The sequence below is a fragment of the Aegilops tauschii genome, chromosome 3, assembly GCF_002575655.3.
Source record: "Aegilops tauschii subsp. strangulata cultivar AL8/78 chromosome 3, Aet v6.0, whole genome shotgun sequence".
In the NCBI taxonomy this organism is placed as follows: Eukaryota; Viridiplantae; Streptophyta; class Magnoliopsida; order Poales; family Poaceae; genus Aegilops; species Aegilops tauschii.
In genome coordinates this window covers 582,910,701-582,921,606 of record NC_053037.3, presented here as the reverse complement: position 1 = coordinate 582,921,606, position 10,906 = coordinate 582,910,701, and the positions used below count along the sequence as shown (strand labels likewise).

The window sequence follows — 10,906 nt, the reverse complement described above, 5'->3', positions numbered from 1 at the left end:
CTGGTTCCCTTCCACCTACAGCCCATAAGGCCCTCCGGGGCAGGTGGACCCCCGGAACCCCTTCGGTGGCCCCGGTACAATACCGGCATACCCCCGAACACTTCCGGTGACCGTATGATGACTTCCCGTATATAAATCTTCACCTCCGGACCATTCCGGAACTCCTCGCGATGTCCGGGATCTCATCCGGGACTTCGAACAACATTCGGTAATCACATAAAAATCTTCCTTATAACCCTAGCGTCATCGAACCTTAAGTGTGTAGACCCTACGGGTTCAGGAATCATGCAGACATGACCGAGACAGCTCTCTAGCCAATAACCAACAGCGGGATCTGGATACCCATGTTGGCTCCCACATGTTCCACGATGATCTCATCGGATGAACCATGATGTCGAGGATTCAAGCAATCCCGTATACAATTCCCTTTGTCAATCGGTACGTTACTTGCCCGAGATTCGATCGTCGGTATCCCAATAGCTCGTTCAATCTCGTTACCGGCAAGTCACTTTACTCGTTCCGTAATGCATGATCCCGTGACTAACTACTTAGTCACATTGAGCTCATTATGATGACGCATTACCGAGTGGGCCCAGAGATACCTCTCTGTCATACGGAGTGACAAATCCCAGTCTCGATCCGTGCCAACCCAACAGACACTTTCGGAGATACCTGTAGTGCACCTTTATAGCCACCCAGTTACGTTGTGACGTTTGGTACACCCAAAGCATTCCTACGGTATCCGGGAGTTGCACGATCTCATGGTCTAAGGAAATGATACTTGACATTAGAAAAGCTTTAGCAAACGAACTACATAATCTAGTGCTATGCTTAGGATTGGGTCTTGTCCATCACATCATTCTCCTAATGATGTGATCCCGTTATCAATGACATCCAATGTCCATGGTCAGGAAACCGTAACCATCTATTGATCAACGAGCTAGTCAACTAGAGGCACACTAGGGACATGTTATGGTCTATGTGTTCACACATGTATTACGTTTTCCGGATAACACAATTATAGCATGAACAATAGACAATTATCATGAACAAGGAAATATAATAATAACCATTTTATTATTGCCTCTAGGGCATATTTCCAACACTTATCCTGGTGATTGTCTAAGGAAGATATTGAAGATGGTTTTGATAATTGTGAACCAAGTGATGGTCGTAAAGTTGGGGTTGCTATGTTTAGGAAGAGAGAAGGTAAAGTAAGCCAACTTTACTCGGATCCAAATTATATTGACGACAGAACCGAGGAGAGACTGGATAGGATTTGGTGGTTTACTGATGTGTAGGAGAGTTCAAGTGGTAGGACAAAACATAAGACACATGACTAAATGAGAACAAGCCAGACATAATTTACCATGGGCTATGCTATGAGATTTTAATGAAATATTGTTTAACAATGAAAAGGAGGGAGGAAACTTATGATCCAAAGGACATATGACAACATTTCGCCAAGCTATGGATGATTGTTGACTTGATGATCTGGGATATGAGGAGGACCTGTTCACATGGCAAACAGGAATGATTCACGAACGCCTAGACTGGGGTAATGTCCAATGCCCTATGGGCTATGGAGGCTATGATACTCAGAGGTGGCTATCGTGCATTTAGGCTTTGGGAACTCTGATCACCAACCTCTTTTATTGGATACAAAATATCACAGAGAAGATTCAGAAAGCGTTGTTTTTATGTTTCCATTCCTTTGGTTGATTGCGGTGTAAGTCTCGTCCATGGGTTTGTGCTAAGAACTTGGCTAGTTGAAGTGACTCTCCGGTACACTTATAAATGTATTTTTTAATTTTATTTTACTGAAATGATCTGCTCTTTGCCTTGTTGAGGCAAGAAGAGAGCTCTTCTGCTGTCCTCGAAGTTGTCAAAGCTTTTTTAGAAATCTTCCATGAGATAAATACAATTTTGTGATGCATGTGTTAAACCAGACAAGATTTGTTTGCCTTGTCCTTACTAATTTCAAATCGTATATTGTCTCCTTAACTTTATAAAACTGCCGCGAGTAATTAGCCTGAGAGATACGATTTGAAATTTTCTCATGAAAGTTGGGCGGCCACAGAGAGAAAAAGGAGAAAAGATACGATCTGAAATTATCTCACGAAAATTGGGCGGCCACAGAAGGATTAAAGAAAAAAAGGAAAAAGAAAGAGAAAATAAAAAGGGGCAGCGACGCCTGAGAGATTCTTATCCTAGATTCTTATCCTGTTGATTGTCTAAGGAAGAGATTGAAGATGGTTTTGATAATTGTGAACCAAGTGATGGTCGTAAAGGGGGGGTTGCTATGTTTAGGAAGAGAGAAGGTAAAGTAAGCCAACTTTACTTGGATCCAAATTATACTGACGACAGAACCGAGGAGAGACTGGATAGGATTTGGTGGTTTACTGATGTGTAGGAGAGTTCAAGTGCTAGCACAAAATATAAGACACATGACTGAATGAGAACAAGCCAGACATAATTTACCATGGGCTATGCTATGAGATTTTAATGAAATATTGTTTAATAATGAAAAGGAGGGAGGAATCTTATGATCCAAAGGACATATGACAACATTTCGCCAAGCTATGGATGATTGTCGACTTGATGATCTGGGATATGAGGAGGACCTGTTCACATGGCAAAGAGGAATGATTCAAGAACGCCTAGACTGGGGTAATGTCCAATGCCCTATGGGCTATGGAGGCTATGATACTCAGAGGTGGCTATCGTGCATTTAGGCTTTGGGAACTCTGATCACCAACCTCTTTTATTGGATACAAAATATCACAGAGAAGATTCAGAAAGCGTTGTTTTTATTTTTTCCATTCCTTTGGTTGATTGCGGTGTAAGTCTCGTCCATGGGTTTGTGCTAAGAACTTGGCTAGTTGAAGTGACTCTCCGGTGCACTTATAAATGTATATTTTAATTTTATTTTACTGAAATGATCTGCGCTTTGCCTTGTTGAGGCAAGAAGAGAGCTCTTCTGCTGTCCTCGAAGTTGTCAAGGCTTTTTAGAAAGCTTCCATGAGATAAATAAAATTTTGTGATGCATGTGTTAAACCAGACAAGATTTGTTTGCCTTGTCCTTGCTAATTTCAAATCATATATTGTCTCCTTAACTTTATAAAACTGCCGCGAGTAATTAGCCTGAGAGATACGATTTGAAATTTTGTCATGAAAGTTGGGCGGCCACAGAGAGAAAAAGGAGAAAATATACGATCTGAAATTATCTCATGAAACTTGGGCGGCCACAGAAAGAGTAAAGAAAAAAAAGGAAAAAGAAAGAGAAAATAAAAAGGGGCAGCGACGCCTGAGAGATTCTTACCCTAGATTCTTATCCTGCTGATTGTCTAAGGAAGAGATTGAAGATGGTTTTGATAATTTCGAACCAAGTGATGGTCGTAAAGGTGGGGTTGCTATGTTTAGGAAGAGAGAAGGTAAAGTAAGCCAACTTTACTCGGATCCAAATTATATTGACGACAGAACCGAGGAGAGACTGGATAGGATTTGGTGGTTTACTGATGTGTAGGAGAGTTCAAGTGGTAGGACAAAACATAAGACACATGAATGAATGAGAACAAGCCAGACATAATTTACCATGGGCTATGCTATGAGATTTTAATGAAATATTGTTTAACAATGAAAAGGAGGGAGGAATCTTATGATCCAAAGGACATATGACAACATTTCGCCAAGCTATGGATGATTGTCGACTTGATGATCTGGGATATGAGGAGGACCTGTTCACATGGCAAAGAGGAATGATTCAAGAACGCCTAGACTGGGGTAATGTCCAATGCCCTATGGGCTATGGAGGCTATGATACTCAGAGGTGGCTATCGTGCATTTAGGCTTTGGGAACTCTGATCACCAACCTCTTTTATTGGATACAAAATATCACAGAGAAGATTTAGAAAGCGTTGTTTTTATTTTTCCATTCCTTTGGTTGATTGCGGCGTAAGTCTCGTCCATGGGTTTGTGCTAAGAACTTGGCTAGTTGAAGTGACTCTCCGGTGCACTTATAAATGTATATTTTAATTTTATTTTACTGAAATGATCTGCGCTTTGCCTTGTTGAGGCAAGAAGAGAGCTCTTCTGCTGTCCTCGAAGTTGTCAAGGCTTTTTAGAAAGCTTCCATGAGATAAATAAAATTTTGTGATGCATGTGTTAAACCAGACAAGATTTGTTTGCCTTGTCCTTGCTAATTTCAAATCATATATTGTCTCCTTAACTTTATAAAACTGCCGCGAGTAATTAGCCTGAGAGATACGATTTGAAATTTTGTCATGAAAGTTGGGCGGCCACAGAGAGAAAAAGGAGAAAAGATACGATCTGAAATTTTCTCACGAAAGTTGGGCGGCCACAGAAAGAATAAAGAGAAAAAGAAAAAAGAAAGAGAAAATAAAAAGGGACAGCGACGCCTGAGAGATTCGAACTCTCGCGGGGAAACCCCATGTACTTAGCAGGCACACGCCTTAACCACTCGGCCAAAGCGTCAGTTGGTGAGTCCCGCATGTTCCGCACGTATCTAAACGTTCGTTTGGCTCCAAAATGATTGCCACGGTATATATCTAAACCCTATTCGCCCCACTCCCGAACCCCAGACACCACAGCCAGCAATCAGACCATGGACGGCGGCGGCGGCGTGCGGCCATCGCTCCAGCCCGCGGCGGCCGGAGGAGGGGCGTCGGGCAGCCCGGACGAGCCCCGCGACGCGCGCGTGGTGCGGGAGCTCCTCCGCTCCATGGGGCTCGGCGAGGGCGAGTACGAGCCGCGCGTCGTGCACCAGTTCCTCGACCTCGCCTACCGCTACGCCGGGGACGTGCTCGGCGACGCCCAGGTCTACGCCGACCACGCCGGCAAGCCCCAGCTCGACGCCGACGACGTCCGCCTCGCCATCCAGGCCAAGGTCAACTTCTCCTTCTCCCAGCCGCCGCCCCGCGAGGTACGACCAACCACCGCAAACCCTAGCTATTCTATATCTTCCTTAGATTCCGATTAATTACCAGATCCTACGAACTGGTGCAAGACGCGCAGTTATCTTCTGGTACTTACCTTCAATTGGTGTTTGACGAGGAGAAGGGGCCACTTTAAACACTAGATCAGAGGGAGTAGTGCTGTGGACTTCAATTGGGGAAATAATAGCCATAACAGAGGATGCGCAGATGTGTTGCGGAAGGAACAAAAACTGATCTGTGCTTTTGAGATTTCAGTTAATTGCTGGGTCTTGGGCTCTTGGCTGAGAGATATATTTGGGGAAAATTTAATTTCAGATGAGGGTGGATACTGGATTAAATGAATGTGTTCCACAATAAGAACACATCAAAGCCTCAGATATGGTGGTTGGTCAGAAGCCGCCATTCGTGACCCACGCAGAGATTGCGGTTTCGAGTCCTCGAGCTCACAACAAAATGTCATTTTTGTCTACATTTACTGCTGTCCGAGGGACCATCATACCAGTCAGGGTTATACTGAAATTACTACAAGTAAAACACAGGAGGGTAGGATTCAAACCCAGATTCATCTTTTCCCACTACGGCGAAGATGACTCTTTTATCCTCTAGGAAATTGGAATAGTTCGAAATTTTGCCAGTTTAGTGGGGTAACCAGGGAGTGCCGAGATTTACTGGGTGCAGCTAACCACTCGACCTGAGAAAGAAATAAAAAAAATTGACGCCCGAGAGATTCGAACTCTCGTGGTGAAACCCCATTTACTTAGCAGGCACATGCCTTAACCACTCGGCCAAAGTGTCCCTTGTTTCTAAAATATGTTCAACATTTACTTTCAGGGCTAAACACAATTTGTTCCATTCGGGGGACAACACCTTTCCTATTAACCTGCCATTAGGGCCAAAATGACTCTGTTATCCTTTAGGAAGTTGGAATCAACTGAACTTTTCTCAGTTTGGTGGGTAACCTGGCAATGTCGAGATTTAAATCCATGGGTGCAGCTAGTAGCAGATGATGCAAGGAGAGTCCAGTTGGGGCAGAAGATTGACAGAGATAGAATTCAATTTACCCCATGTCTTGTTAGGAATGTTCAGCTGAGCCCATGTCTTGTTTGGAAAATGAATGCTTATGTTCAAGGGTCCAAAGTCTTACGAATCATGTGCAACTATTTCCATATACACAATGTAACCTTTTGAGAATCAAGCAAGAAATAAATACCCTCTTCTGTTAGTGCAGTGATGGTGCTGGTACTGTGGCAGGCATCTTACTGTTGGAATTGGAAAATAGAATACTCAGTTTCTTTATTAGGTGGCTTAACTCTTTAGATATATTATGTGTTTTATCGATAACTTCCGCTTGATTTGGACACTCTTCACGGGTTAAGTCAAATAATCGCATAGAAGGGAGAGCAGCGCATCTATTAGAGCTTCTAGACTGGAGGGTATGCCTGCGGCCAGGAGGCGCTAGAGGGCTGACGAGGTATCAGCGAGAAGGCACCAAAGCCAGTGCAGATCAGAAAGGTGACGGGGTAGTGAGCAATAGAGATTAGGGAAGACTTCTTTATTGGTAAATTGCATCAGTTGCTGCAGCTAGGGGTCCTTTATATAGGCCACTCAAGACTAGTGTCCTGGACGGCTACAAACTCAAACTGCTGCCGAACGTGACTGCTTATGTTGAAACGACTCTTGACTTAGGGAACAAAAGATCATTTCCTTAATAGAACTCTTAGCATATTCCAACTCAGGTATGGCTGCTGTGGCCTGTGGGCTTCCTCCTCTGGTATGGAATTCCCCAAATAACATTCCGTAACGACGGTTATCTGCCAATTCACTAATACACTGGTGCCCCCACTCCCACCCCCTCTAATTCCTTGGGAACAGGTTACGCGTAGTAGAAAACAAGTTTTTGGAATGCATGGCTAGACTTTTAGGAAAACATGAAATAAACAGGGTATGATTCCTTATGTGTATGAGGTTGGCATCTCAAGATATACCTAAAATGTTGATGAAGCATGTCAGGTACTACAAAGATATTAGAGATTGAGGGTCGTGCACAAGGGTACTCACTTGTGTGTTAGCTGGTATGATATGCCTAAAGGAGATCTTGCGTATGTGGATAAAGGTTAAGAGCAACTCTTTTGGTTATGCTTTGAAGTCAATAAGTACCTGTTTTATATTTTACTAAAGTACTCTATGCACATAGGTGGATGACAAGTCATTTTTCTGATGTTGCAGGTTCTACTCGAGCTGGCACGCAGCAGGAACAAAATCCCGCTGCCCAAGTCTATTGCTCCACCCGGCTCGATTCCTCTGCCACCTGAGCAGGACACCTTGCTGAGCCAGAACTACCAGCTCCTACCCGATTGAAGCCGCCAACTCAGACCGAGGAAGCAGAAGATGACGAGGAGGGTGCCAACGCGGACGCTGCCAATCCTAACCCGAACTCCTTGCAGGATCAGACGGGCAACGAGCAGCAGCAGCAGCCTCAGAGCCAGAGCCAGGGCCAGAGGGTTTCTTTCCAGCTGAACGCCGTGGCCGCCGCAGCTGCAAAGCGTCCCCGAATGACGATTGATCAGCTGAACATGGGCTGACTGGCTGTTGTAGATCGTTGGCTGGTCCCTGGTACTTTGTGTCATTGGTGTTGTAGATTGTTGGCTGGTCCCTGGGATCGCTATCGCCCTCCTATTTCACCATGTGATTAGTTTAAAAAAGTAATAATTCACCATGAGAAACGCTGATGCTTCAGGAAACGGAGCAGCCTTGCAAATAAGTGTATGCTGTAGCCGTGCACCCCGGGTTGATTAGTTTCTGTCCATCGTTGTCAACTTGGTTTGTTTTGTAGATGGTGTTGACTTGTCAAACTTGAACTGTTCCATTGTTGTTTCTGAATACCAAATCAGTGTTCCTATTGTGATGCTCATGGAGGGGTGTGATGTGACACATATTTGGTGGTTAAATTGAGGACCTAAAGATATAGAGGGAGAAAAACAGAGAGAAAGCTGTAGTGTCAAATGCATATGCACCATTTTAGCTGTTTTCTTTGTCAGAGTTGTCATCTGTGCATGCGAGGATACCACCAATAAATGAACACTTCAGAAACACCAGCCCGTCTAGCTCAGTTGGTAGAGCGCAAGGCTCTTAACCTTGTGGTCGTGGGTTCGAGCCCCACGGTGGGCGTTCTGTTTTTTTTTCTTTCCTTTTTTTTATACTCCACGAATCGATTTCCATGCGCACTTCAGGAATGAGGGATGGCTGAAACCAAGACCAAGGCACACCAGCTTATTTGGCAGTAGTACTTTGTTTACAGCACCACCCTGTAATTTGTACATATAAGATGAACTGAGCTATGCAAGTCATAATTACTGTACGTGACTATATTTCACGCCAAACACATCTGGCATTTTGACAGTTCCCACGGCTAGCAAAGCCACGCCAACTCCAGGTCCCCGAGTCCGCCATGGCCGTCGCCGCCTCCTCCGGCCACGCCCAGCCCGAGCAGCTCCTCCAGACCATCAGCCTCAGCCCCGGGAGCACCGAAATGCTGATCACCCACGCCGTCGGCGCCGCCGCTCCACGGGCTCATCATGAAGCCCAGCTCGATGCCCTCCAGGTCAAGATCGATCGACCCGATCGACAGGCAGTCCCCCAGCTGATCCTCCGCCGCAACGTGCTCCGGCGCCGCACGGCCCTGCTCGTGAAACCCCTCTGCTGCCGCCAGCACCGTGGTGGTGCACCGCAGCGCCTTGGTCCGTATCGGACTGCTGCTCGTGCCCTCCGGCAGGGCCTGTGCCTCGCCACCGGCCTGCGGCGCCGGCGGCAGCGGCTTGGCCTGCGGGTGGTTCGAGCAGCCGGCGCCGTGGGACTGCTGGTTCCTCTTGCTCAGCGTGGTGTTCCAGTAGTTCTTGATCTCATTGTCTGTTCGCCCCGGCAGCCGCCCCGCGATCAGCGACCACCTGCCACGGGCCACGGTCACTGTTATCTGACGCTGGATTAGTTACTACTATTAGCTAAGCACATGCAATTGATTAGCAGTAGCGAATTCTAGCTGGCCCTATTTACTTGCGCCTGACAAGGTTAGCTGCAGCTTCTGCATATGTTGACAGTCTGACTGACAGAGTGGTTGTCGTAGATCAGAGCCTTTTCAAGTCATGGTGTAGATTGATTAGCAGTGGTTGTTGTGCCACATCTGGGAGGGAGGGAGTGGCATTTCGTTCTAGACCTCCATGGGAGCCTTTTCAAGTTATGGTGTAGATTCTTGTAGTAGATCAGAGTGGTTGTGCATGCATGCATGAAGTGAATTAATGCATGTCATCATCAACTTTGCTGACCGAATAACTCGTTTACCTCTTGGGGTAGAGACACGCATTCAGGCTGTCAGCAAGAGGTTGTTCTTTTCTTCGGGCATGGCTGAATTGGGAACATGCATGCTGACTGATATGGATAGTAGGTGTGTACAGGTGATCATGATAACTTGATCATATTGATTAGAAGTTATATACGTTTAGAAGGTGTTGGCCTACTTTGTCTGATCATACATCTCTCTCTGTCTTCCATGTAGGGAAAAAGAAAATGAAATTCCAACGGAAAGGTATTAGCATGACCTTGGTGTTTATTACTAGTACTAAATTTTCTCAAGCAAGTGTGACTAATTAATACTCCTCCACGACCAAAGACCCACTTGTACATCTTCGTTCACACTATATACTACGTACCCCGTATTACATTAGGAATATGCATGTAAATGCAAGTGTAAGTGTAAGTAAACAGCAATACAGTGCTTGATCATGTACACAACAGAAATGTGCACGATGCAAACGAAAGGAAAACAACATAGATGTGCACCTGTTGCCTAGGAGCCCGTGAAGCCTGACGATGAGCTCCTCTTCGTCGTCGGAGATGTTGCCTCTCTTGATCCCCGGCCGGAGGTAGTTGAGCCACCGCAGCCGGCAGCTCTTTCCGCAGCGATTCAGCCCTGAACACAATATCTCACACGCCGTCAACACGACCATCTCGAGCTATGCTAAAGCTAAACCAGTGATCTCACTCTTGCCGCATTCCTTGTTTCAGTCACCTGGCTTCTTCAAGCATACGCACACACACACTTTTTGTTTCAGTTGCAATGGCAAGAAAGAGTTTGGAGGAGATATCGATCGACTTAAAGAAAATCGCGCGCATAATCGACAATTGTATGTATTGATGTAATGTTCGGAGAAGAGCATAGATTAGAGACGATGGTGTGAGTAACCTACCAGCTCGTTTGGGGAGGCTCCCCCACTTGCCCTCACCGTGATCGTTGATGTAGGAGACCAGGATCTCGTCCTCCATTGCCGTCCATGCCCCTCTGTTCAGGCCTTCCTTGGCGCAGCATGGCTTCCTCCCCATTCCCTCTGCGCCTCTCTCGGTGTGAGTGTGTGCATGTGTCTGACAGAGAAGCTCTCAGCTAGCTGTTCATGTGTATATGTAGGACGCTCCTAGATGGGGGGCCATTTGAAGGTTAGATGAGGTTGTGTGAAGGAAACTGTAGTAATTAGGTGTAAAGGGAATGGTAATCAAAACTGACCAGCGGCAGGTCTGCCGGCCCTTTCTCACTGTCAGATTGATTGGGATATGCGTGCGCGCAGCTCATCTGTAGATCCCTTTTTGGTAGCACACTTCCATTTTTTTGTAATGAGGGAAAAAACCTTGCCCATACATTGAGTGATGCACACAACCATATACTCTATTACTAATTATTGAAAACGCCAAATAAATTGGCTTACAAAGAAGAAGAAAAAATCTGAGGCCATCCATATTGGATATGAGTCATGACAACATCTACTCTATCCACCTAACCTAAGCACGAACATAAGTACATAACACAATCTTGCCCCCCCCCCCCCCCCCCCACCTCCTTTCGCATCACCCATTAAGAATAATCCCCAAGGCACTCACACGGTTGGCAATTTTTATTAATTATTAGT

The 10,906-nt window shown here is 45.6% G+C and overlaps 1 protein-coding gene, 2 non-coding genes and 1 pseudogene across 3 annotated transcripts; 2 read left to right on the top strand and 2 right to left on the bottom strand.

The window, feature by feature from the left end:
* Positions 1-4,412: 4,412 nt before the first annotated feature.
* Positions 4,413-4,494, bottom strand: TRNAS-GCU (transfer RNA serine (anticodon GCU)). Its single transcript has one exon. It is a non-coding gene; the product is annotated as a tRNA-Ser (tRNA).
* Positions 4,495-4,578: 84 nt separating this feature from the next.
* Positions 4,579-7,866, top strand: LOC109741679 (transcription initiation factor TFIID subunit 9-like; annotated as a pseudogene).
* A 184-nt stretch (positions 7,867-8,050) lies between these two features.
* Positions 8,051-8,123, top strand: TRNAK-CUU (transfer RNA lysine (anticodon CUU)). Its single transcript has one exon. It is a non-coding gene; the product is annotated as a tRNA-Lys (tRNA).
* Positions 8,124-8,195: 72 nt separating this feature from the next.
* LOC109741699 (transcription factor MYB1) lies at positions 8,196-10,448 on the bottom strand. The gene is made up of 3 exons (XM_020300771.4): positions 10,196-10,448; positions 9,789-9,918; positions 8,196-8,899 (listed from the first exon to the last, which is right to left on the bottom strand). The coding sequence occupies exons 1-3, from the start codon at positions 10,326-10,328 to the stop codon at positions 8,365-8,367; spliced, it is 798 nt and encodes a 265-aa protein (XP_020156360.1). The 5' UTR covers positions 10,329-10,448; the 3' UTR covers positions 8,196-8,364.
* Between the last annotated feature and the right edge of the window lie 458 nt (positions 10,449-10,906).

Bases quoted from the DNA above. Each gene is read 5' to 3' on its own strand.
- LOC109741699 (XM_020300771.4), bottom strand. From the start codon at position 10,328: ATGGGGAGGAAGCCATGCTGCGCCAAGGAAGGCCTGAACAGAGGGGCA. The intron at 9,919-10,195 runs GTAGGTTACTCA...TATTGTGTTCAG, and splicing joins GAGCCTCCCCAAACGAGCTG to GGCTGAATCGCTGCGGAAAG. The intron at 8,900-9,788 runs GTGCACATCTAT...GGCCCGTGGCAG, and splicing joins CACGGGCTCCTAGGCAACAG to GTGGTCGCTGATCGCGGGGC.